The sequence below is a fragment of the Actinia tenebrosa genome, unplaced genomic scaffold (assembly GCF_029948245.1).
Source record: "Actinia tenebrosa isolate PJP-AT-01 unplaced genomic scaffold, QUT_ActTen_1.0 PGA_scaffold1__47_contigs__length_23844297, whole genome shotgun sequence".
Lineage (NCBI taxonomy): Eukaryota > Metazoa > Cnidaria > Anthozoa > Actiniaria > Actiniidae > Actinia > Actinia tenebrosa.
The window spans coordinates 15286656-15312643 of NW_028292578.1; the positions used below are offsets into that span (position 1 = coordinate 15286656).

Below are 25988 nucleotides of genomic sequence, written 5' to 3' on the forward strand. Positions count from 1 at the left end.
TTGACCCTCCACAAAAATTTGAAATTTTTACTTATGACCCTTCTACCCTATAAAGCCCCAGCCATCCCCTAATATAAAATGTACCTTCCTTAAAAATACCGAAGAAAATAATGAACATGATGGTTTGTGATTAAACCTTCCTAATGAACTCATTATTAAACTTCTCCATAAGCTGAAGGCATCTAAATAAATGACATCCTGGATCAACATTTCTGATTGGTTCTCCTATTGGCTCATAGCCTAGTTTTTGAAAGAACCCTTTTGCCTTTTCAGCACTTTTCAGCCTTATTGGTCTTTTTAGTTTAGCTCTCAACTTTTGTTCCAAATGCTGCACCATGATTGATCCATAGCCATTTTGCTAAAATTGAAAAAACAGCATTTTTAGATGATTTTGTAAGTGGAAGGAGCATGGGTACATTGTTATAAATAATATTATGAATATAAATTTTAGCATCCTACATCCCAATCTTTTGCTTAAACTGACCAGTGTGTGTGGAACAGATATATATATAATAATAATAATAATAATGGGATTAACAGTGGATTCCACAGAGTTGCTCTTCTTCCACTGGATTCCAATTGGAATTTAGAAGTTGATTTTTGCATAGGGAGGAAAGCCGAACAACCTGGAAAACCCTTGAAGCACAGGAGAGAACCAACAAACAACTCAACTCCTCACATACAACATCTAGCTCGTCAGGACTCAAACATGGCTAAGCCACCTGTGCTTCCCATATACAACTCACTTGACCAAAACAGTACTGATAACATTCTCATGATGCTGGAGTGTTAGTGTTCTGCTTCAAAGTGGCTGAGGATAGTATGGGATTAGGATCATTTGGCATGCGAAAAGACCCCAATGACATCCAGAGCATGCACCCAGCTGTTGACTGATGTTAGTATTAAGGACTTACCTGAAAATCTTTATTGACAAACAAAAAATCCAACCAGTGGTAAAAGGATCTATCGTTTGGGTCAAATACATTAGAGTTTGCATTTTTTCCACTTGCTACAGAAACCACTCCATCTAAGGAAAAGAAACAATTTTATTACATTGTCTATGCTTATTTGTTAATTCATTTATGGACTATTAATTCATTCACTCCCATAACATATTTAATTTCCTAAACATGGTTTCGTAATGAATCCAACAAGCTCATCAATCTACGAACCTTACGTACCTTTCAAACTGTTGTGTTGAATTGTACCAAACAAGACGATGCCTCCTTCAGATGGCTCCATAGATTCACCACATATCTCCCTAGATACCGTTCTGAATATCCTACGATTTTTGACATTATTTTCTACCTCAAAGGCAAGCAGCACGGGCTCCATCCAGCCAGATGCACTTGTCGACATCAGGACATCAGGCAATCACTTCAATATATTAGCTTAAGACATTGATAAGAACCAATTTATCTTTCTTCATTGATCAAGAAGGCTATTACCTTGATTGTAACACTGCAAGTAAACAGAAAAATATATAGTATCGGTCAGAATTCTCGATAAAAGAAGCTGAAGAAAATCCTCACAGCAAAATCCAACAGGCGTTCCCAACCGAGCCACAGGAAAACCATAAGACTCTGAAAGATTGATAATTTATCACAGGAAGCCCAATTTAGATAAATAATAAAATACAAAAAATAAACCTTTATTTATTCTGATATTTTTTCTGCATTTGAGGTCAAAGTAGTGTCTTCTTTCACCAGCGAATAAGAAACCAAATTACATTTTTTAAGCAAATTTTGGGATCTTTCCGACCCCAATTTTACCCACGACCGCTGGCTCGTTTCACTTTTTGAGCCCGTGATACTTATGTTTTTGGCGCCATTTAATTTGAGTCGGAAAAAGAAGATAAAACAGGATGTGAAAGTACGTTCACATTCCCGACAAATTATCGCTATAAAACGACATGTTTATCCACATAACCTTGTCGATAATTCAAGACGATGTTAAATAACAACATGTGAAAGATGCGCTGTGTTGTTCCTGGAAGATCTCTAAAACGTGAGACAAAGTTGTACAAATTTTAAGTTGAAGCTTACTTTTCTTGACATAAGCTTATTCACGGAATAATTTGATTATAACATTCACAGTGTTCGCCAAAGCAATTCATTGTTTATCAAAAATTGGAGAAGAATTGTACTTGGAAGCCTTGCCAGATGGAGTAAGTTTCTAAATGAAATGTGTCTACAATTTTTTATAATTTTATGTTGGACTAAGTGTCCATTTGCTGCAGAAAATGTTTGCTTATTTTACTCAAAAAACTTCTCATCAAAGTGGTAGTATCTTGGGCTGCGTAGGTGGAGAGCTGGGGAGCTGGCTTTACATAATTAGCACCCCACTTTTTCAGCCCTGGTTTTAAGATTTTCGGGGGTTGAGGGGGTAGTCTGGAACTACCCAGGTCCCCACAGATTTAACACCCCAATCAAAATTATACTCTGCAGTCCATGAGGAAAAGTGTAAAGGTGCTCTCTCTCAAGTGCTGGTCTTTAACTTTAACTCATTTAAATTTTCGATTGCCATTTTGGCAAAGGGTCTATAATTTATTTATTTATCTTACCGTTTCCAACTCAAATATTTTGGCCTTCATATCTTTCAACAGCTTGCACTCAGGACTGTCAACCTCTCAAGGTCAGCATATGCCTGTTTTAAGTTCCATTCCAGCTTCTTTTTGAGCTATGATGATGGTAGCAAAGACTTGACAGATGAATCACAAGCTGAAGATATGCTCAAGTGTAAAATTGCTATGAAGGTTAGCATCAGCATTCTGGGGGAAGGATCATAGGAAGGATATGTTTAAATTGGCATCAGGAAGCTGGGAGGTAGAGAAGGGAAAGACATGTTGACATTCGTATCCTGGTGGCAGAGAAGAGAAAACTGCAGATATATAGTTGGTATCTGCATAGGAATTAACAGACTATTGAATTTATGATGAATGTAGAGGTACTCTCTAGATATATCATCATTAAGCCTTCATTATTATTATCATTATCATCATCATCATCATCATCATTATTATTGTTTTTACTTTCAGTCATGTCTATCAGCATTCAAGTCAATGAATACTATTGAAAAATCAGTAGATAGGTGCAGAATTGATCTCAACGTTTCCAAAGCCAGACTCGTTTTCTTACTTTTCTGCAAACATGGTAAGATGCGCTATTCTCCTGGTACACACTCAATTTCAAAATCATTGCCAGGTTCAAGACATTGAACATTTGAACATAGAAGCTGAGACTTCAAGATACAATGATTTTGCAATTGAGTATATCTGATGAAGATTATGACGTGCTAGTAATCCGGGGGCATACCAAGGTCTCAACTGCAGGGAGGCAATGTACCATTTTCCAGCAAAATCCACAGGAATACCACATGAATTAATTAAATTATGGTGCCGAAAGCATACTTTTAGGGGTGCACGTGCCCCCTCCCCATGTTAGTGACAGTGATGCAGTCTAATGATTGACGTAAAGGACAGTTATAAGGATGACAATAACTATTGTATTAAATATTTTCTTACCAGGAATTACCAAAACCCACAATCTAACATTCCAGGAATGTGAGACGCTTCAAGCAGTGTTCACCAAAGATCTGTGTCCTAACTTTATAACAACCCAGCCAAAGTAAGTTTTTTCATCTTTTCACTGTGCATAATTTACCTTTTTATCATTACTGTTCCAACCAAAGTATGTTGTTAAGGTAAAATACAAGAACAGCACAACGGATACCCTGTCAGCTGTGTTCAATTGATGTTCAACCATTAAGAAAGTTGAGAGCTCTGAGTGGACATGTCTTTCGACTGTCAAATGGCCGGAATTTGGTTGACGGAACATTTGGGACACTGTTCATGCATTTTATCAATATTGGAAGATATCTTCCATTGTGGACCATATCATTATTATTATTAACATCAAACACATAGTTTAGGGTGTGATTTAAATTGATTACTGATAGTTCTTTCAATTGGGGGGGAGATAGTTCCTTCACTTTTTGAGGCGGGGTGGGCAATAGGACTCCAGTTGTAAATTAATAGGGATGCTTGTCATATCAGCCCTTTCAGGGCTCCAGAGCTGAGATTTGGTATCACTTAGGGTGTCACCATCAGAGAGTAAGCTGGTACCTCTTAGGGCATTTGTCAGAAAATAAGATACCCAAGATTTGGTAATGACATCTGGAATTACTGTCAGTTGCAATTCAAGATGCTTATTTTTTTCATTTTCATTTTTTTCTAATTACTTTTGATGTCCATCCCTTAATTTTTTTTCATTTAGTTGTCATTGTTTTTTTAATATTTTATCAATATTTTTCTGTAGAGTACTCATGGACACAGTCTCTAACTTTCCAAACAACCAAGAGGAGCTATCGTTAACAGTTACACCTGAAGTAATTAGGTTTAAGAATTATACTGATGATGAACCAGGTACTTAACTTAAATATTCTAAAATAAAAACATCTTCCTTTTATTGTATTTGCTGCTGTTGCTGTTGTTATTTTCACTCATATTTTGTCGTTATTGTAGTCTCCTTCTCATCCAGTTTTAGCCTCCAGTTTTACTAGGCAATCCCTGATGCAAATTAGATTTTTGTCATTGCTGTTATTCTAAACGTTCAAGATCTTTGGTTGCATAATTGTTACTACACTTTGACAAATTTTCTTATAGATCCCAATAAAGTTATCCATACTCAGACCAGTCTCAGTCCAGACGAATTTAATAACTATCAGATAGGAGTAGACACTGATGTGACATTTTGTCTCAAAGAACTCAGGGTATGAATGTTTGAGTTTTTCTATTGCAAGAAGGTGATCCTTAAAGTGCATATATTAGCTCTAAGTGTGGAGAGAAGGGCTGTCATTTAAAGTGGTCAACCAAGACGCTTAAAAGTCTAGCCATTTTGTAGATATTAGTTATTTTAAGACCCTGAGGGTTGGTCTGGCTGGGACTTGAACCACATCCTCCAGCACTAAAGCCCAAGACCCAACCAAGTAAGCAAAGAGGGTGTTAGTTTCAAGCTAGTCAAAGCCAGTGAGATTCATTCAAGAAGGCTCAAGTGATAATCCTGAGCCTCCCTCATAGTCAAAACCTGTCTTTGTAATTGTACATAAGTGTTTTTCAAAAGCTTTGAAACTAAATCTTTCTTTCTCTCTTTTTTTACTCAAGGCAATTTTAGCTTTTGGAGAATATTCAGGGCAACCAATAAACATTCATTTTGAAACTGGTGGAAAGTAAGTGACATTCATAATCACATTAATTAAGAAGTGTGGTTCCAGAAAAGTAAATCCATAACCCCACAATGGAGCAATTTTTTTAGAGAAAGGTCCCCCACCCCACCCCTCTGGAATTTCCAGTTATCTTCCATACAAATTTTTTAATTTTGTTTTTCCTCTGATTCATTTGATATTTTCTGGTATCACTACTGACATACTACTGAATATTTCCAACAACAACAAAATAAAAGAATTTCCTGGCAGCAAATTATAAACATTTTTAAAGCTTTTTTTTGGGTTTTGCAGGCCCATAGTGTTCAGTATGGATGCTGACTCCACATATGAAGCAGACTTTGTTCTTGCTACTCTTGTGGATGAATTGCCGTCATCTTCTCAGTCCTCTCAAACATCAACTACAGCTAAATCATTAACCTCCAACAAGTAATTAAAAAGCATGTAAACCCTGATTTTGTATTCTCAGTATTGATTCTACCTGAAGGCAATAGTTGAATGGTAAAATATATTTACTCCTTCACTCAATCCAAAAACCATTCATCAGTAGCATTGTTATATGCTTTACTTCAAAGTTTTTGTAAATCAGTCAAAATTAGATAAGATTAGCTAAATCTAAATTAGTAGCTCTGATACTGAGAATATTGAACCAAAGGTTTTGATCACTTCATTAAGCAAAATGAAAATAGCGTTTAATGTTCCCATGTACGTATGTATAAAAGTTGTTTAGCCTAACTATTGGCCCTTCAAACTGCACACATGACTAAGTAAAGAAGTTACAACTTCTTTTAAACTTATTGCACTTTTATTGAACTGGATTACTCATCAGCGACAGCAAAGGGGGTGAGGCTGGGGAGGCTACAAATCCCCTCCCCTCCCCCACCACCTCACTTTTACCTTTTCCCATACTTATAATTTCCAATCTAAGCCCCCCAGTTTTTCCCATACTAGTCTCTCATAATTTCCAATCTAAGCCCCCCTTTTTTTAGGATGCTCCGCGACCCCTGCTCATATTTCCATATTTCATATATGTATTCGTTTTGATATTATTTTTTTTGTCATACGTTAATTCCATTCTCCATTCTTCTTCATTTTAGGAAGTCCTCTCAGAATCCCAGAATTCCAAATGGGAAACTTATAGCAAATGAATCAAATTCTCTTGCTTCAAAACAACCCAAAACCAATGTTATACATGACAAGGAGGCTGAAAATGATGTTGCCAGGCAACATGGGGACCATAATGATGACGACGATGATATGGCTGATGAGGAAATGAACGAATTGGTGATACCAAATCTTGAGGAGGCTGAACCAGAGGAATTACCATTTGGTAGTAAAAGGTACAGCCACCTGAATTTTACACAGCCATTAATACCAACAGGGAATGTTAACTTTAAATTCATAAGCGGCTGGACATTTAAATGCTTTGCACAATATGGTTTTGAAACCTTTATTTAGCCAGGGTGACCCATTCAAAAGCTGGTATACAAAGGGGCCCTGTACATTATAGACCTCCTCAGCTCAGGCAAGCTCAAACTTGTTTTTCCATTTGAGACCTTGTGTCATTCCCTAGAGTATCGTTTCTTTGATTAACAGTTGCATATGAGAAGACATATGGATACAACTTAAACAAAGAATCTTATTCTCAAGGGAATGACACAACTTATTTTTTTCCCATTTACTTTTTATCTATTTTTTATTATTATTTATTTATTCATTCATTCATTTGTTCATTTGTTTGATTGATTGTTTGTTTATTTATTTATTTATTCATTCATTCATTTCTTTATTTCACAACAAGTATCTTTATTACCAATTATTTCTTGTTGTGGTTGTTATTTAGCAATGTGTAGTTCCAGAAAAAATTCATACCCCACCCAGGAAAAAAATTGGAAATTCTGTAGGGGAGGGGGATCAGAGAAAGAACAAAATTACAGAGTTTGTATGGAAGAAAATGGGAAGTTCCTGGGGAAAGGGGGGTACATTTTAGAAATTTCCTCCCTCGTTGGGGTATGGATATTTTTTGGGAGTACACAATCAGGTAGGATACAGGACAAAGGTCAGAGGTAGAAAATAACACTCACACAGCCAATCAGAACACACAATTTTTAGGATATAGAACTGGAAATTAAATTTTAAATGAAGTTGTTTTACCAACTTAGTGAGTGTTAACTGCCCTTTTGTCATCTTTAGATATTCCAGTGTAAGTCTTAGTAAAGCTAAGAAGGAGGGGGCAGTACGTCAAGGTCAAGGTACATGTTATTCACAGTTAAATGAAATTTAGAAAAATAGAAATTTATAAATGAATGAAAAATTGGGGCATTAACAAATGAAAATGTTTTTTTCTAGATGTTATGGGCATAAACAAAAAGTTATCGAAAATTCCTAAAACAAGCCAGGAAAAATCAATGATGGGACTGTATCCTTGCTTGCTTGCTTTAATATTCTTGTTTTTGACGCAAATTAAAAATCCTAGATGACAGAACCATTTAATAATAGTAGTATTAATAAAAATAATGATAGTGATGGTGATGATGGGAATGGGAATGGGAATGATGATGATGGTGGTGATGATGATTAGAATGAAGATGATGATGGGGATGATGATGATGATTAAGATTGTTATGGTGATGATCATTGTAATGGTGATGATCATGATAAAAATTCTTTAATTAAACCAAAGAAATGTCAGTGCAAACCCTATCCAGACTCCACCAAGCAGTATAAATGGTAAGTGTTATATACTTAGCTAATGAAATGCATGTGATAGATGTAAACTTGTCAAGATAAATTCATTTAATTGACAAATAAAACAGCTTTTAATAAAGTGCGAAGGAAGTGATGTAAGCAGGAAAGAAGTGAGTGCTTACCACACTTCCTAAGTGCTTTATTATTGAACAGAGCACAGAAAAAGCTGTTTTATTCATCTTATTACATAGTTACTATTTTTTTCGGCATTGAATTTATTTACGCAAAAAGAAAGATGGTCAAAGGATCTAGCAGCACTTCATGTGAGCGGATGGCATCAGCACTGTGCTCCGTTCACTGATAAAGCACAGTTTTCGACCAATCAGTGTGTGTGTACTATCCTAACTAAATAGTAATTAAATATGTTATTGTTTTTGTGCTTCAGATGTTTCTTTTTTAAATAACGTGGATATGGTAAGTACAGAAAAATGATTATAGAAAAGTATTTTTTAAATAAATGTTGTTTAATACTTCTACTCAAACTTAATACTTAACTTAATTTTGGAATAAGAAATAAGTCCAAGAATTATATAACATCAACCCACTGTTTAACTCTTATTTTACCCCTTCCACTGTTTCTCAGTATCTCCACATCGGTTTTGACTTCTCTCTGTTCTGTGTAGCTTTAAATAACTGTAATAAGGAGCACTGATAGTCTGAGGGGGTAAAGAGTGCACCTTAGAACACCTTATTTTTGGCTTGGGAAAATTGGGCAAGTCCACTTTCCACATTATCGAAGTAAAATAAATTACCCTTGCCTTTACCTTTTAGTTGTCAGGAAGGAGGTAATAGCTCACATTTTTAACTGAGGGAAAAAGACTAAAGCCTAGGGCAAACGTCAAACTTTCCATACACCTCATTAAAAACAATGGATATCAGGTGATAATGAGGCAGCAATCTTTGATGTAATTAAGTTCGGTGCATGGAAAGTTCGACGTTTGCCCTAGGCCTAATTTTTTGTCTTTTGTGCAGCCCTCATTGGGAAATAGCTTCTCAAGTCAAAAAAGTCCACAGTTTGGAAAAAAAATGATTAGTCAATCCAAGAAGCATCAGTCTGCTGATGACAGCTGTGCAACGTTGGATGATGATGATTATGACTTTGTTCCTGGTACACCACCAAGTAAAAAGGTGGGTATAGTAAAAAATGTAATGAAATGATTCAAATTATCTGAAAAATTTTGGTGGTTTGAGTTCCGTTATGAAGAAGACAGAGATTCAAGGAGAATTAATGAAAAATACCATGTGCATTTGATGAACGTAGCTTTAATACTATGAGTGCATAGCACAAGCCTAAGTAGTATTTGAAATAAGTGTTTTTAAAAGAACTAAGATAGTACTACATTAACACCATCAAGTACTATTTTACTTCCTGTATTAGCCTCATGAGTTTTGAATACATCTGAGATAGCTGGTTTTAAGTATTTTTATGGCTTTAATTTTCAGTTCAAGTCTATGTTCTTTGGAACTCATTCAGAAAGCCATTTGCAGGTAACACAACTTTTTTTAAAAAGTCATATATAATCATGAGTTATTAATAGGGAAGAGTAACAAAGCATCATCAGGGATGGATATAAGGGGGATAATGGTGATGAGGCTGAGGCCGAGGCCGCCTTTTAGTTTGGGGTTCCTTTTTTTTTACCTTCTTTTTTTTCCAAAATATCCCCAGAACACAGGAAAGTATTTCTGGAAATGATATTTTAAGAATTTAACTGGAGCTCTGCACTCTGGCTTACCTCATCTGGTTTCAATCAGTCAGTGATGAGATTTGTCTAATGCTGAATTTTTATGCCCCCCCTCCCTTCTCAAATTCCTGGATCCATCCCTGAGAATCCCCAATATGAACAAGAGTTTTTAATGCTTGCATTTTGCCAGGAGATCCCCAAGGCTCCAGTTCTTGCTGCTGATACTGATGATGAAGATTCCGACTAATTTGTCTAAGAATCTTATGTCAAGTGTATACTTTATATCAATGCTATTAATGTATGTTGCCGAGCCTTGCTTGAAAACAAAGCAGTAATACTCAATCAATGGTATGTGATGTAATATAGGACAATATTACATTTTGAGGTGAAAAAGGTTAACTAGAAAAAAAAGTTATCTAGGTTCTTGCACGATTCTGCATGTTTGCAGTATTTCTTCAAAGGTTGTACTAGTTTTATCGTAAGGTACAAAATATACATTGCAATTGAGCTTTATAAAAAACTATTGTATTATCGTGAAATTATTTTAGTATAAATGAATCCTTGTCCAGGTTCCTAAAATGACATGGGTTTTGCCTTCTCAGTCCTTCTGACGGTGTCTTTCATTCGTAACTGATAGAAGTATCAAAATAGATAGCATAAAAATAATGAATGTATTTTGAACACCGATCAAACCTTTAACAAGGCGAGGGCGGATCCAGGGGGTGAATTTGAAGTCACCCCTCTTTCAAGTTGAAAAATAATAAAAATAAAAAATAAGGTAAGACCTAAAAAGGACGCTATGTGATGCAGTCACCCCCCTTGAAATCGTTCTGGACTTGCCTCTGCTTTGTTGTAGTCAGAGAAAAAGAGAAAAGAAAATAGTTCAGACAGAAAAGAAGATTGAAAGGCCGCCATTTACAAGACAAGATTAGCATAACCTCTGAACTCTCTTTCGAAAGCAACCTTGATTGCTCTTGTCAAACAACAAGCCAACAACAAAGCCATGACTTGAAGAGTAATAATCACTGCTCCTATAGAGATAACAACTCCAGTGTGTTTTAACAAGCCTTGATGTACTGAAAGCAACCCTGCTGGTAGACGTAGAGATGTGCAGGCTTGGAGGCTGTATCGAGGTTGTCTCCACAAGTTCCTAAATGCGTGGTGTTAGCTAAACAACAGGAGCGTGGTACGTTATTAACCCAGATCGTACTTGAATTCTGCTTGCTTTTGTTCCATTCGGAATTGAACCAGTCCTTGTAGCGTTCCGCTCCACAACAATCGTACTTCTTTTGGACTTCATCAATGAGTTCTTCTGCGTATTTATCCATTTCGTATTTACTTATAATTTCGCTTGAAAATTCCTGCAGGACTGTGAAAACTCTTACATGAACATAGTAAACCCACAAACCAAGAGCGACTTCAATAACGATAATAATGGCTAGCGCGTAAGAAAAGAACTTGAGAGCGCCATAGCTCTCTCTTATTGAGCCATAACACCCAGTAAATCCCAGAATAGCAATGACCAAACCAACAGTGATAATAATAGCAGAAGCACTTGTGAAACTAGTTCGAGTAATGTCATTCACGTCACCATAAAGTAATTCGCCAAGACCACCAATAATTGTGAGACTAAGTCCACTTAGCCACCCCAAAAAATTCGAGAAAAATAGGAAATATTTAAAACAAACCATAGATCCATCACTTATTCGAGATCTCATGTTAAAGGAAATTTTGGTCGCTATTTGTAAACGCGGTGTACTTACTCTTTGCTGAAAATCAGAATGTGGCAATCATTCAATGACATCACGAGATAATTGCTTATTTATTAAACTCATGTGGACATATAATACCTTATAAAATATATCTTACTAATTCTAGCGTTGTGATTGGTTGAGTGCGTGCTTTAGCACATAGTATAGCACACGCATGCACTTTCTATTTCGCCATTCGTTTTGTAATTTGTAAAGAAACAAAAAAAAAAAAATCTTTTTCTTGCGGTGTGCATTTAAGGCCCCGTCCACACGTATCCGGAAATTTTTGTATCCGCAATTTTTTTTTTTTTTTTTTTTTTCGGATACGAAAATTTTTGCGTCCACACGCAGCGTATTCGAATCGTTTTCACCGTCCACACTGTCCGTTTTCGTAGAATTTCCGGATACGGATACAAAAATTTCCGGACACGTGTGGACGCAACCCGTATCCGCAAAAAAAAATTTGCGGATACAAACATTTCCGGATATGTGCAGACGGGGCCTAAAACGCACGCGGGGATTGGCAGAACACGAGAAAAGTGTTAGAAAAAGGCTATGGCTGCGGGAAGGTGCCCCCTCTTCAATCCCCCGCCTCGAACTCCGCAATTCTCGAGGAGATAGCAAGCCGGGAACGCGTACCAGAAACCACAGCTGTTATTTTGATTGGCTGGTGTTAATTTTTGTAGCTTGTGATGATTGGCTATTAACAGCAGGCCATTTAATTGTCGTGATTACGCACGGCACCCAAGTACATTTTTATCGACTACATTCATTGATACTTGCACTGAAAAAAAACTCTTCGTGATTTTCAATCTTTGGGTGTTTATTGATAAACATTTGAGACCAGAAAGACTGCGAATTACCGTGGAAATTATCAGGGAAATACAGCGGAGCGGGGTGAAAAACTGCATGATTTCAAGCTTTTAGCGACAGTGAAAATTGTGATACCACACCTTATAAAAGGTTTGTAACCATATTTCTGATGCTCTTAAGCTAGGAAGTGTTAATTGAAGATGAGGTAGGATACTATGCAGAGAATTTAAGTTAAATATATCTTTTGCCGGCTGAAAACATGTTTCTATAAGCCATGATCAATTCATAACAATTCAACCATAAGGGAATATAAATGGATTGAGAAAAGATTTGTTTGTTTTAAAGTTGGCATCTGGTCCGATATTCGATTGAGACGTGCTTCCGAGTACTTAAATTGAGCTACTGCTTTCAGCTAGTGAATTTCTAGTAATTTTGGAGAATCAACGCTGAAAATACACACAGAAACGAGAAAGAAATATTTAGATATTTTTTCTCGTAGTGATTCGATATTATGAACCCGTTATATGAATAATGAAATATTTAAAAAAGTTCAGTAGTGAGTTCGGTTCAGTAATTCATTAATTAATTGTAGGGCAAAATGTGAACTACAGTACTGTACTGGGCTACCACTAATGTATGTCACCCTCGTTAAATCATAAAGTTACTTTATCATATTTATCTACTTATTTATACCTACATTCAAAGGCCACATTCACAATCAAGTGCGTTTTCAAATCGCTCCGTTAATTTTGCCCGTCTCACGGATAACTTGCCGATCGAAAGCTTCGCGGCCACACTCTAGCGTTTTCATCGCCATCCACACTAAAACGATCAAAAAAGCAGATACCTGATCTAAAATAATGCGAAATTGTCATCTGCGCATGCGACTGAACAGGCGTGAACGAAGTTAGTAGTATATCAAAAGTCTTCGTTTTCGATTGTCCACACTAATACGATAGGCTAAATCTCTCCACTAGAGCGTTTTCAAATGTCTCCACGTTTTGAGAGCGTTTAAATAAGATAACTTCAATGTCAATGTAATTAGTTTATACAACTAATTGGGGACACTGAAATGAAATAATCAAAGAAACGTAAAGTGTTTTAAGAATCCCAACTGGCAAGGAGGCAAAACAGTTGGCTATTTACAAGCATGGTCGAGAAACTGAATCTGAACTTATCAGGAATCGGGACAATAGCGCAGCGCAACCGTGACGTCATAAAAACGAAGACAAGGCGAAATTCGGACAAACAAACTTACAAATTTACTTTCAGCAGATAAGTTTCACAGCCGATCGCAGTTGATCTTAGTTTACATGGGTTGTTATTGTAACTTTAAGTAAAAATAATAAAATCGGTTCGTATAATCCTCGTAGTGGTTAAACAGAATGCAACGTTTGTCCGAATCTTAAGCTATTGTTAGAATCAGTGCGCTGCGCTATTACAGTCTCAGCTAGTGGCCACAGCAAACTCGAACAAGGCACAACCGGATTGCGAGACCGACGCTATGACCACTCGACCATGCTTCCTCCTAAAAGGAAGGTACCAAGACAAAATTGCATTGAAACAAAAAAAATGGGTGTAGTTTTTTTCCTTTAAATATTTAATTATAAAATAGTAAAAACAACGTGAATTAACAATTCATAAAATCATCAATCATTCATACTGATAAATAAAGTCGGCGACATTAGGATCAATCTTGTCCTCTTTCATTCTAGATGTCAACAACAATACTGGCCCGATTTTTCTAGATATCCTTTCAGGTATACCAAAGCCATGGTCTATGTGACCAGAACCACATATACCAACAACTTTATTGTTTTCCGACGTTTGAATGATCTTATTAACAGAGTGAGCAAAGAAACTATCTCTGAGAATTTGTGCCGGGAAAATCTTTCGATATTTGTCATTCACTTCATCCATTTTACCACTTATCAAGCCTTGAAAATATCTGTAATGCTCTTCTGAACCATTAACGTAAAAGCTTTTATCAGGACCACCAATATTTTGAATATTTTTTAGAGTCGTTTCTTTGCCATCACTAACCATTTCTTTACAGGATGATTTTGGAACAAACCCCGCTATTACTGTAATGCCCAAACTTCGAGCTGTGTCTAGAAGATAGCCGTAGTGTTCCATGATAGCAAAGCCTTCAGTATCCTGTTCGTAATTTTTTTCAAGTTCTCTGATTGAAATCTCATAATTCCGATATGCATCTAACAGAAACTGTTGCTGAAAATTAAACATCTCTAGGACAAGGAATATCTTTTGTTTCTGTTGATTCTGTTTGAAGTATTCTTCTGCTTGTGAAGCCATTCCTTCTAAAACACAGAGCTGAGCCTTAAGGATCGAAGGCTGTTCGTGATGTTCACCGAAGAGTACTACAACGAATTAATAGAAAATAAAGCATTATCTATACAGAACCGTTGATTTTGAAGCATTCGCACATAGAGCGTAAAGACGCTGAAATACGAGACACAAAAACGTATAACTTGTCGCGCAACATTGTCTCTCAACTTGCAACAAAAGATTTTGTTGTGTGACAAGTTGGATAGATATGGTGTAAAACGAGCAACATCGTTTTCGAACTTGCACCGCAACAATGTTGCGCGACAAGTTGGACGTTTTTGTGTCCCGTATTTAAGCGCCTTAAGCAAGTTGGACTGACAATGCTTTTTTTTTTCTTTTTTTTTCTTTTTTTTTTTTTTTTTTCCCCTTGTCACTGTGGCCAAAGCTTTACAGGGTCCTGAAAGGAACTGGAATTTGCCTATCTTGCCCTTGGAAAAAAGGGGATTTAGGTCAATGGAAATGGGAAAAGAACTACAAAATGGGAATGGGAAAATGTTTTGAAAGAAAAACGTTTGGGATTTGGATGCTGGAAGTGGGATTTGAGAAACAAATCTTAGCCAGAACATTTTTTTATTTTTGATAGGAATAGTTATCATCTGCTAGTGTACTTTCCATTTACCACCTCAAAGTAATTTCCTCCTACTATTAGAGAAATTCAGTTGGCCATAAAACATGCTGGCCTCGATCAGGGGTGGATCCAGGGGTGTTAATATAGGTGACTAGTCAACCCCCTTTTGCTTAAATTTCTCAGTATATCGTTAGTAACAGTCAACCCTTTTCCTCGAATTCCTGGTAAAACCTTTGTAATAGTCACCCCTTCAAAAATTCCTGGACCCGCCTCTGTAGATATATGGCTAACCATTATGCTAGAGTCAAGATACTAAATGACCAATAGGACACTTGCATGATGGCATCATTTGACTCCCACTACCAGAAGTCCCTTCTTTTGTTCAGTAGTACCAATTGTCTTATGATTCTCATGAGGCAATTGGAATTTAAATAAGTACAAATTTTCCAGGAATTTTGGTAGTAGTAGTAAAATGATACCTTAGCCTATTGTTTGCACTTCTTACCAACTTTTGCTGTGCTAGCTCTAGTCATTACATGTTCAAATGAACATGGTTTGATACTTGATCCTTTTACTGACAGGAAACTCAGTGACTTTGATAGCCTTCTGAGGTTTGAGCGAAGTGAAGAACTCATGTTAGTCCAGCTAACCTGTAGAAAGTCAAATCATATTCTAAAACACATGCATGATAGTAATACTTATGATGATGATGATGATGGTGGTGGTGTTGGTGATGGTGATGATGATAAATACCAGCATAGAAATTGGCCTTTTCAAATTTAAAGCAGTTTTCTCGTCAAGATCAGAGTTAAAACTGCCTTTTACAAATTTAATAAATATCTTCCAAATTCTAACGGAATAAGATTAAATATTAAAAGCTTGAAAATCTAAAACAAGATCTTACTCGAAGTTACGTAATTAATGATAAATATACTCGATATATGCTTAGAATGATTGAAAATGGAACATTCCTACGTATAAAACTCTAGTAAACATGTTTATAATAATCAATAGTTGAATATGAGTGGATCTAAAGGTATACTTGCCATGCATTCTTCGTGCATTGAACGAATAAAGTTCATAATTGGGAATCGAATCTCGAAGTTTGAAAGTATCAATAGTACCCAGGCCTTCTGCTCTACCAAAGGGTACCCATACGCAACTAAGGCATTTGAAGAATTTTTTTGTATCTTACTTCAAATCTCCCATACGCATATAAAGCATTTGAAAAAATTTTTGTTTTGGTTTTTATGTTTTTTGTTTTTGGTTGAAATAGCTTAATCAGTACTCAAGTCCACAAACAATTTACTAACGCTTTATGAGTTTTTCGGCGTTATTACGTGCTGAAATTTTACCGATAATTTGGCCAAGATGGCAAGTGACACCTTTGAAGAATCGAAGTTCATTTTAGATATTTGTGAATTCTTGTATTATAATATGAAGTAACGGTTGACTCTTGTGTAGCTTAGCTCGGTCGAATATATGGGTTTTTGAGCCGGATCGCGTGTGATCAAAAAATGGCCCGTTCAAAACTGATCATCCTAAAACGTACACATATACATATCAAACACAAATAATACACCAGAAGTGTTCATTAAGAACCACCTTTATTTCTCTCTTTCTTGGAATGCAACCACTATTTTCAAAATACTACATTTCGGTTCTATAATTCAAATAACTCAGGATTATATTACGATCAACGAATTGCCAGCTAACTGCCATAAAAATGTTGCTGAATAATATATGCAAGTCCTTTGAACGGTAGATCTGGATCGGCTGCCAACTTGCCCAAACTCTTGGGGCTATTACGTATAGGCCGCATGGCTATGAAGTATGACAAGGCATTTATGGTTATTTGTTGTTCCTTGTTATTCGAAACACCGGCTACTCAGTGAAAACTAACTTGCAATAATCTCTATAAGAGCAATGGGGAAAACAATGACGGATTTTAAATTTAATTTATCTGTGCCATAATGTTTCGTATCTTAATCTTCATACGTCACAACATTAGCATATGACATGGAAAAGCCTTTATAACTTCAAGAAGCCGCACTCAAACTATATAATTTGTTCGTGCTAGTCAACATCTTACCCCATCTAGAATCAATACTGTGAATATTGTCAGAAGGGTGATAGGCACTCTAAGAAAACATTGCATTCTGACATTTCTGAGCGGGTCAAACTCGTTCTGTCTTATAGTTAACCTCTTGCACAACTCATCTCTTTTCCTTGAAAAGGACGCTCAGTAACATCCGTTGAGTGGAACCTCGACCAACCTTAGTCGTTGCCTAAAGAGGTTTGGTGGTAAGTTTAATTATCATATAAATGATAAGTAATAACCCAAGTGATTCATCTTTAGTGGGCAACAAGCTTAGAATCAGTTCATGATAATAGAATGTTATTTATGAACAATTTAGCTACATTTTTGAGCTGTAGCAGTCACTAAGTATATATAACTACTGAGAGATGAAAAAGAACTAACATTTTTCTTAGTCGCATTCGTCGAATTTGAGCTCCAAGTTGTTCTGATTAAATTAAAAACTATTATTTGAATTTAAAATTTCCAGTTGAACTTCACTTTAGGGGTAAAACTACTAGGCATCTATTCCTAGTATTTTCCTTCGGTGTCAGTGGATCCCTTTGTTAGATGCTCATAACTAATAGAATTTTCAGTAATGTCAACAAATACAGTTTACCACCCATCCGGTTTTCCGGGTGCCTGACGTTCCTTGTTTTCGAGGAGCGAAACGAAACGACGATAAAAAAAAAAACCCGGCCGAACCAAAAGAATGAAAACACAAATTGAATGAGCCGAAATTACTAAATGAATAATGACTATCAATTTCTACTCTACTCTGTGCAACCCCGTTTTAAAAACTAGAGTTCGGTAGATTATATTCAGTCTTCATGACTGCCATGAAACTTTCATATAATATGCAAGTTTTATCAAATTTTAATTTCAGGATAAACAAACTTCAAGCGGGGGCACTGCTCAGATTATTTTTATCAATTAAGAACTAAGATTAAGATTTATAAGGTCTCACGTACTGATGTGGGATTAGATGCTTTAACAATGCAGACATTTGGATAGTCACATTCTAGGGTCAAAGAAGCACTCTAGATCTGTGGTAGGATATCAAGTCTATCAAGATGGAAAGAAGAGGTTGCATGGTTTTGCCATACTCTGGATGCATCCGAGGATGTGAGGGGATGGAAGAAAACCTATATATAGATAAAGATATAGATATATAGTCCATCCCAAGAAGTTTGACAACCGCGAAATATACAAATATCTCGTGACCAGCAGGTTCTAAAACCCTTAACAGCTTAGATACGACTTACTGGTTAGTTATTTAGTCTATTTGATCTTTTATTTAGTCTCTTCTGTCCTGAAGCAACAAAGACCTCTTCTACTGTCCTACTGTCCTATTGTGCGCTCCATTAATCCAATTATCTTCACAGCTATAGCTTGAGTAGTTTATTTACACAGCGGCAACCGTTTGAGGTATCTTCACCTTACTTAATTGTGCCACGCCCTAAGAACCGTTGTTAAACGGCTTGGCTAGAATGTCACAAAATTTTTTAGCCGCATCAGATTGTGTTGGTAAATGTACAATAACAACAAGCATTATTTCTGACGAAGAAAAAAAACTTCAAATTTAATGGATGTTACTATTTACCTAATCGTCTGACAAACTGAATGCATGCATATTTGGATGAAAGGACGCAGACTCGTCCTATCCCATCCTCGTAAAATTCTGTCGCTCGTTTCTCGCTTACATTTAGGAATTCCTTACCGGCTGTAATCACAGGTAGCCCAAGCTAAGTTTCTGTGGAGTCATATTATAAGAAACTATATGGCGAACATTAAAAACCTGAATAAAATCTTCAAGATGTAAAATAAAGTAAAGAAATCTTATGTTGCATTTATTTATATGATATCAATGTACGTCGAAAGGAGTTTTCACGGATTTCGCTCCGCACTGTAAAGATATCGGTAATAAATCACACTCTAGTGCAGTGAATTAAAACTTGAGCCATTTGGATAAATCACAAAAACATTTCCTAAGTGTTTTTTTTTTTTTTTTTGTTTTTTGTTTTTTTTTTGATACTCCAGATAAGCAAGACAATTGTTTTTCATAACCCCTACTGCTTCGAATTTCCGCTCTTTTATTACTGTACCGTAAGCTGCAATGACAGAAATATCTAATAAAGCTTCCACTCAGAACACAAATGTTCTCCCCCGATTCTGGCTTGAGTTTTGGCATCTAGAATCGATGTTTTAGCGTAGTGTTTTTGGTTATCGTTATAGTTGTCTCTTTTGGAATGATCACAAGTTATTTCAAAATTACTGTAACCAGTGAATAAATCCTGGAACCGATGCCAGATAATATTGACTTATATTGACAGCTTTAATAATGAGCTTGCGCGTAAAGACTATAGCAGGTCTAACAGGTTTTGATTACAGTAGTAAAGGTTCGCTATCCGTTTCTGATGACAATTCTAATAATGATAGTCAAACAAAACAACGCGAACTTTTAGGTGAGCCCAGAGGCGAGCCCAAATACAAGTGACGAGTAAAAACGCAAAGCCGTATCAGATGCTTAGCCTACTGATAAATTGTTTATCATTTAATTCTACAAACAAATGCTCAAACTCTCTCAAAACCTTATCGTACCCTGCGCAAGCAGATGAGAAGTGCTGATACGGTCTCATATCAGGCATGCTCTTTTTCCATATCACCCACGTGTTTATTTCGGTTATTGATCAAACTTTTAGTTTAGCTATTCGTATATTACTATAGAAGCTTTCAGCGCCGACGCCCGAACAGGTTATTTGACTTACTGGCATTAATACATTCCACTAACACACCTATACTGATTTGGATAATTTATCTTAATTTGTTCAAATCTTCTAGTTTGAATTCATGGGTTGAACCAAATACAATAATCGTTGCCAATGTTTACACAATAAATTGAGTTTTGTCCAAGTGAGTGACAGAATCGTATGTTATAAAAACACTTTCGAGCATTGCTTTTATTTCTGAGTCAAACTAGAAGAACCAATGTTACTCACTATTGTAGAGTACGGAATCCATCACTTGTAGTTGTCACAGTTTTCAAGCTCTTCAAGTCGTCACAGTTTTCAAGCTCTTCAAAACCCAGTCAGTGACTGCAACAACGAGGTAAAATTTTCATCTCTTACTGACTCAAAAATAATAAGATTAATTGGTCGGTCTCGAATTTCTTTTTCTCTAAAATGATCCCAATACTAACCAGCTTCCAAGCCATTTTCCTGCTGGCTTAGCCATTCATTATTATATTGCAGACCTACTGTACGAGGTTACGAATTTTGTTCGAGTTTGAACGTTGAACACTCAGGTGTCTATGACTGAACCGAATCAGGGCTTAGAATTATGGATTAGTTTGTTAGAAAAGGGATATTCGGTTTGTTATTTATGTTGTATTTTAAAGATATTAATTTATTATATAATTACCAATGAAATATCTATTTTTCTCTATTTCGAAAAATTGATATCTTCACACGTGAAAATAACATGTTATTTTCACGTGTGAAGATAACACCATTGCGATGACTATTCAAAAATACACGGAAATAATTGCCTGAAAAAGCCAAAACATACTCCATTGATAATTATATAATAAACAGAATATTACATGGGCGCTTGGAGATACGAAATTTATCTTCTCGTGTTGAAAATCTCTCACTCGTTCGCTGCGCTCACTTGTGAGAGATCTTTTCAACACTCGAAGATAAATTTCGTATCTCCGCGCGCCTATGTAATATCCTCTATATCTGTAATATCGGCATATATTTTAGGGATACATTTGTTTACAAAATTGGGAAAGCAATTATTTACGAAGATTCCCCCATAACATTACCTAAGGATTATTCAGATTCCCCCCACAGAGCCTTTAGAATACGGGAACAATCCTGAAATCGGAATGTTTTCATCATGATTGTTATTTTGCTTCAGAACTGATCCAGTAAAGATATTAGAAAGTGAAACGCTTACTGTCCCAGGCTTCAATCTTAATTGTCTCATTTGCATTTTTTGCTTCAAATATTTTTTCAGCCAAAAAAAAAAAAAAATCCAAAGTCATTTTCTCTGAGAACCTATCCGAGTATCTTTATGTTTTGTCCTTTTTATGGCGTGGATTTAATGTTTCTATTTCCGCAGCAAGCCGTTGTCAGGGACGGCGAAGCACATATTAAAGAGGAGGGTTTTTCAAACGGAACTTAAAATAGCCAAAATAACGTTATATTTCCGGCTTCCTTGTCAATCGCTGGAGATTCCGTATTCCCCCACACAGCATAACAGACCAGGAAACATGCTCGAATAACTATTGTTCTTTTTGCAGCTTTTCTTTCTCTACGAAACATGGCTATTAGTCTTCCACTGCTTTGTGTACTTATTTTAACACTGGTTCAACCTTTGCTCGGGGCTTCTAATAGTAAGTAGAAGGTTTAAGATTCTCGTTTAGGCGGAAAACGTGAAACGTCAGTTGACCATTAAAAAATTCTTTAAAATTAGTGAAAAGGAATCGCAAAAATCTCCAAGTAGTAGATAAACAAAAGAATACTTGTCTTTGTCGAGAAGGTTTGCAAAAGGTTAAGTGAAATGTAGGGAAACGATGAAAACGTGGTCACGTTTGCCGTTTGCGGGAAGGAAAAACGTGAATCTTAATCTGCCTAGTAATAAAACTGTCTTGCATATTCAAAGCAAACTCCAGAGTTCTCAGTCCAGTAACGTTTTGTTTATTCCAGACTTCAATTACAATGTCTCAGATACCAAATATGGTGAGTGGAATCACAGATGTTTTATATGATAAGCTAAGTTTGTTTGTTGTGTAAACATGGGTGTAATGTGGGTAAACATCGCAAATTCTTTTGCTGGTTCAATGAACTCAATATGGCAATATCATATAGTCGGTCGTTTGATCAAGGCCGCGTTTACATAGGATCAGAGGATGATGCTCGTCGAGAACTAGGAGCTCGAGGCGAATCAACTATGCGTTTGGTTGACATGAGAAAGAGGTGTGAAATTTGTCCCTTGTGTTAGGATCTTGCTATCTGCAAGACAGGAATCAAAATCCTACTGCTAGGAATATCCTAGTACCCTAAAGACGTCTGTCAATGTGCATGTAAACAGAAAGCTATAAATATGTAGCCGGTAGGTTGATTCGCATGCAAGGAAGATCCTCGTTTTTTAAGATGAGCCTTTTCCCATTGAAATAGGGCTTTAGTAAACCGTTAGGTTCTCCAATGTTCTCCAACTTTACTAGCAAGGATGTTGTCTTTCGGGTTTATAATTCTAATATTCCCTTTCCTTTTCCTTTTCCCATGTTTTCCTCATAAAATATCTCTCCTCTCCCTCCAAGGGCGGATCCAGCCAAAATTTTAGGGGGGGGGGGGGCTAATTGAGTTTAGCGGGGGCTAATTGAGTTTCTTCCGTCAACACAACGGGAAACATTATAAGAAAGCATCGTTTTTTTCTGTTGAAGGGGGGTCTTCAGGCCCCCTTTGCCCCCCCCCCCCCCTCCCTGGATCCGTCCTTGCCCTCCTCACTTCTCTTATCCTCTTCTCTCTTCCTTTTGTTCTTTGCTGTTCTTTTTCTCTTCTCTTGTCATGTCTTCTGATAAGGTTCAGTCTTTTCGTACTTGTAGGTCCTTATGGCTGGCCTAAAACGTTTCCAGACTTCTGTAACGGTTCAAGCCAGTCACCCATCAACATCGAAACCTCCAAAACAACGCATGCAAGTTTGGGCCAACTCACCCTGACCAAATTCGACACCGTTCCCACTGGAGCAAAGTTTAAGGTTACTAACAATGGCCACTCCTATAGTGTGTTCCTTGCACCCAACACATTCTCTGTGTCCGAGGGAGGTTTGACAGGCGAATTCACCACTGTCCAGTTTCACTTTCACTGGGGTAGCGACAACAACAAGGGATCTGAACATACCGTAGATGGAAAGAAGTATCCGGCTGAGGTATACTAAATTGCTCCATTCTTATTGGACAAGAGGAGTACAATTAAATCCCAAATTGTACTCTTTAGAGTCCCAGTTAAGTTTCTCAATTTTGTTGAGTGTATTGTAAACGAAAAATCGCACAATCTTCTCGTACAATTTGGAATTTAAAGATACTCGTGAACGTTTTGAAAGTTCTCAAATTGAACATAAAGGCTCGTTCAATTTTGAAAACTTTCAAAACATCACTAGTACCTATCAATTACGAATTGTAGTCGAGATTGTGCGATTTCTTATACAAATTAAAATCTGTTTCCATTGAGAAGAAACATGGTTTTTGTAAATATTTGCTTGCGCGAGCAAGAGATGTTTATGCTTGAAATGGGGAAGCTGAACTCATCAAGTCGTGATTCGCCTTCTGCGTCGTCGCAGAAAGTAATAGCGACGTCTGCGCGCGCAACGTTGCGCAATGCCGATTTTTGACTTTGAGGTTTGAATCTAGACCGAGTAAGATTTGGGCAACTCTTTATTAGGCTAAATTATTGTCGGCACTTTTTTGCTACTGATTTAAAAATATATTCTACAAAGGTTATTCATTTATTTATATTTATGATAGATGCATTTTGTGAGCTTCAACAAAAAGTATTCGGAGATTAATGAAGCCTTAGAGCATGATGATGGACTTGCAGTGTTAGGCGTCATCTTCGAGGTATGTGTGACTTTCCATAAGCTATACATATCAGATAAAGTGAATAGCTTATAGCTAATCAGCAAAATTGTAGGGCTATTTAACTTGAAAAAGGCTTGTACAAATGCTGCAGATGTAGTTGTTTCTTTGGCTTATAAGTTCTTATGTTTATTTAAATCGTATTTATTAATTTAACAGGTTGGCGCAACCGAAAATAAAGCGCTAACGTCTTTCTTGAAATACGCACTCAATGTGACGAAACGTAAGTTAAGCTCCTAAGCCAACCCACCCCTGTATATTAGCAGGTTACTCTATCGATCTCTCCTTTGAAATTTAAATTTCCTAAAGTAAGACAGCTTTGATTCTTAATAGCCCCTTCACAGTTTGCTGCGCCATCTTGAAAGGTAGTCGTGCCTGTGCATCGAAGTGAGAATGGCAGTGACCTTGCAATGATAAAGACATTACATTTTGTTTTAATCATTTAACGTATTTAATTGTTGTGTAATTCAGTATATATTTATGTATTTTTACTGATGAGACGTCCGTGTATAAATAAATTAAGGAATCTATCTTTCTATATCTATCTGAATTATAGTGCAAGATGCTAAATGAATCTTTACTTTTCAATATTGCGTAGGAAACTAGTAAAGGGACTATAAAAGTAATTATAACAGAAATAATCCCAGAAGCTTTTACCACTCAAGGCCGCGGCAAACACAATGATGGCATAAAAGAAATATATGTACTTACAATCGTTTTATTTTGTGACCTTGCTCTTAATCGTATTATTGCTAGTGTGCTTATTACCGTCTTTGATATTGAGCAGGGCTTGTACATTATCATATATTTTCATACATATAGACCTCTTGCATTGATTACCTAGAGAAGTTGTTCTGGGGGACAAAACAATAGGATGTCTTTTCTTATGCAAAAACAAATTTTTTTTTCCCCCAAAAGAACAATTCCTTTGGGGACTCAATGCAAGGGGTCTATACGAGCAACAAGTGCCAATCCATAATATCCTTCTTCTTTTTTTATACCACAAACAGCATCTGAAATGACTGGCTTGTCTATGAACCATAGCCTGGGATCTTTACTACCCCTCAACACCACTGACTTCTACAGATACAAGGGTAGTTTGACGACACCACGTTGTAACGAGGTTGTCACTTGGACCGTATTTAAGAACTATGCTACAATCTCCGCAAATCAGGTACATGGATTGTTACACGGTGCTCTGTCGTGGCATTTGTATTTCTTTCTTTCTTGGATCCACCCGTGCATAGGGGGAACGAGATGGGGTCAACAAAGTTTTCCAAATGCCACAAAGAGAGTCGTTAGACTCGTTTCTTATTTGCAGCAACTCGTCTAACATGCAGCAGCTCGTTTCTTATGTGCAGCAACTCGTTTAACATGCAACAGCTCGTTTCGTATTTGCAGCAACTTGTTTAACATACAGCAACTCATTTCTTATTTGCAGCAACTTGTTTAACTTGCTGTATGTCCCTTGTGGGCCACTGTATATATCGAAAAGCAACTGAGTTGATTTATTTACTTAAATGAGGCTTCTGTTATCAAACTTTTCCGGCTAAAATTACTTTTATTATTGTTAATAGCTCGCCATGCTTCGAAGTCTAAAAGACAACGCAACAATTGCTCTAACCGACACCTTCCGTCCCGTTCAACCCCTGAATTCTCGTGTCGTTCAAAGAAGCTTCAAGACTGCTGCTGATGATAAGGAACCAGACAACGAATCTTGTCTCGTGACTGTCACCATGACAACCATTCTGTCTGCTCTGGTGGTGGCAGTTTTGTTGATTTAGTGATGGAGTTGTCTTCTATATAGCGCAAGCAGAGGCATGCACTCTCACTTATAGCCATTTGAAGGTTGGGGCAAAACTGGGTCGAGATGATATTGCAATGCATTGTGGTGCTATTTTAGGTGAATTTTTCTTAGGTTCGACTCTTCATAACTGGCAGCTGCTAATTTACATAAAAGTTGAAAATTAATGTCTTTGGAGTGAAAACCCTTTTAAATCATGAAGCTTTTTAACGTGTGAGTTTCTAATGAAAGTAATTAGTCCTTGACAAGATATGAGCACTTGAAGTTTTCAAAATATGCACCAAACTGAAGCCAACAAGGCTCCCAGTGATAAACAATTACAAAACTTTCTATATTCGA

At 36.7% G+C, this 25988-nt stretch overlaps 5 protein-coding genes across 8 annotated transcripts; 2 read left to right on the forward strand and 3 right to left on the reverse strand.

The window, feature by feature from the left end:
* Window positions 1-13: 13 nt before the first annotated feature.
* Window positions 14-1522, reverse strand: LOC116293615 (uncharacterized). Its single transcript, XM_031701068.1, has 3 exons — window positions 1182-1522; window positions 915-1027; window positions 14-358 (listed from the first exon to the last, which is right to left on the reverse strand). Exons 1-3 carry the CDS (start codon window positions 1357-1359, stop codon window positions 131-133), a joined length of 519 nt encoding a protein of 172 aa, XP_031556928.1. The 5' UTR covers window positions 1360-1522; the 3' UTR covers window positions 14-130.
* A 290-nt stretch (window positions 1523-1812) lies between these two features.
* Window positions 1813-10138, forward strand: LOC116293624 (cell cycle checkpoint control protein RAD9A). Of its 2 annotated transcripts, none has more exons than XM_031701077.2 (17): window positions 1813-2007; window positions 2097-2167; window positions 2606-2755; window positions 3038-3152; window positions 3527-3626; window positions 4317-4423; window positions 4664-4770; window positions 5162-5226; window positions 5515-5649; window positions 6318-6560; window positions 7414-7472; window positions 7570-7639; window positions 7904-7950; window positions 8354-8382; window positions 8941-9096; window positions 9412-9456; window positions 9844-10138. In XM_031701077.2, exons 1-17 carry the CDS (start codon window positions 1974-1976, stop codon window positions 9895-9897), a joined length of 1587 nt encoding a protein of 528 aa, XP_031556937.1. In that variant the 5' UTR covers window positions 1813-1973; the 3' UTR covers window positions 9898-10138. The 2 variants fall into 2 exon arrangements, with proteins under 2 accessions (XP_031556937.1, XP_031556936.1); XM_031701076.2 differs by having other exon boundaries at window positions 9841-10136.
* LOC116293625 (CD151 antigen-like) lies at window positions 9324-11368 on the reverse strand. Its single transcript, XM_089033213.1, has one exon. It carries the CDS (start codon window positions 11366-11368, stop codon window positions 10709-10711), a length of 660 nt encoding a protein of 219 aa, XP_088889339.1. The 3' UTR covers window positions 9324-10708.
* Window positions 11369-12201: 833 nt separating this feature from the next.
* LOC116293598 (carbonic anhydrase 2) lies at window positions 12202-25988 on the forward strand. Of its 3 annotated transcripts, none has more exons than XM_031701045.2 (8): window positions 12202-12364; window positions 21512-21604; window positions 21918-21950; window positions 22817-23139; window positions 23735-23827; window positions 24005-24068; window positions 24856-25019; window positions 25423-25988. In XM_031701045.2, exons 2-8 carry the CDS (start codon window positions 21532-21534, stop codon window positions 25627-25629), a joined length of 957 nt encoding a protein of 318 aa, XP_031556905.1. In that variant the 5' UTR covers window positions 12202-12364; window positions 21512-21531; the 3' UTR covers window positions 25630-25988. The 3 variants fall into 3 exon arrangements, with proteins under 3 accessions (XP_031556905.1, XP_031556903.1, XP_031556904.1); XM_031701043.2 differs by lacking the exon at window positions 12202-12364 and adding an exon at window positions 17187-17432; XM_031701044.2 differs by lacking the exon at window positions 12202-12364 and adding an exon at window positions 20161-20313.
* LOC116293599 (uncharacterized) lies at window positions 13792-16241 on the reverse strand. The gene is made up of 3 exons (XM_031701046.2): window positions 16175-16241; window positions 15634-15778; window positions 13792-14592 (listed from the first exon to the last, which is right to left on the reverse strand). The coding sequence occupies exons 1-3, from the start codon at window positions 16208-16210 to the stop codon at window positions 13868-13870; spliced, it is 906 nt and encodes a 301-aa protein (XP_031556906.1). The 5' UTR covers window positions 16211-16241; the 3' UTR covers window positions 13792-13867.

Coding starts and splice junctions, on each gene's coding strand:
- LOC116293615 (XM_031701068.1), bottom strand. CDS start 1,359: ATGTCGACAAGTGCATCTGGCTGGATGGAGCCCGTGCTGCTTGCCTTT. Junction 1,028..1,181: donor TCAACACAACAGTTTGAAAG/GTACGTAAGGTT, acceptor TCTTTTCCTTAG/ATGGAGTGGTTTCTGTAGCA. Junction 359..914: donor TTGTCAATAAAGATTTTCAG/GTAAGTCCTTAA, acceptor TTTCAATTTTAG/CAAAATGGCTATGGATCAAT.
- LOC116293624 (XM_031701076.2), top strand. CDS start 1,974: ATGCGCTGTGTTGTTCCTGGAAGATCTCTAAAAC. Junction 2,756..3,037: donor AGTGTAAAATTGCTATGAAG/GTTAGCATCAGC, acceptor TTTTACTTTCAG/TCATGTCTATCAGCATTCAA. Junction 8,383..8,940: donor TTTTAAATAACGTGGATATG/GTAAGTACAGAA, acceptor TCTTTTGTGCAG/CCCTCATTGGGAAATAGCTT.
- LOC116293625 (XM_089033213.1), bottom strand. CDS start 11,368: ATGAGATCTCGAATAAGTGATGGATCTATGGTTTGTTTTAAATATTTC.
- LOC116293599 (XM_031701046.2), bottom strand. CDS start 16,210: ATGAACTTTATTCGTTCAATGCACGAAGAATGCATG. Junction 15,779..16,174: donor CAATGCACGAAGAATGCATG/GCAAGTATACCT, acceptor GACTTTCTACAG/GTTAGCTGGACTAACATGAG. Junction 14,593..15,633: donor AGCTAGCACAGCAAAAGTTG/GTAAGAAGTGCA, acceptor AATTCGTTGTAG/TACTCTTCGGTGAACATCAC.
- LOC116293598 (XM_031701045.2), top strand. CDS start 21,532: ATGGCTATTAGTCTTCCACTGCTTTGTGTACTTATTTTAACACTGGTT. Junction 21,605..21,917: donor TTTGCTCGGGGCTTCTAATA/GTAAGTAGAAGG, acceptor TGTTTATTCCAG/ACTTCAATTACAATGTCTCA. Junction 23,140..23,734: donor GAAAGAAGTATCCGGCTGAG/GTATACTAAATT, acceptor TATTTATGATAG/ATGCATTTTGTGAGCTTCAA.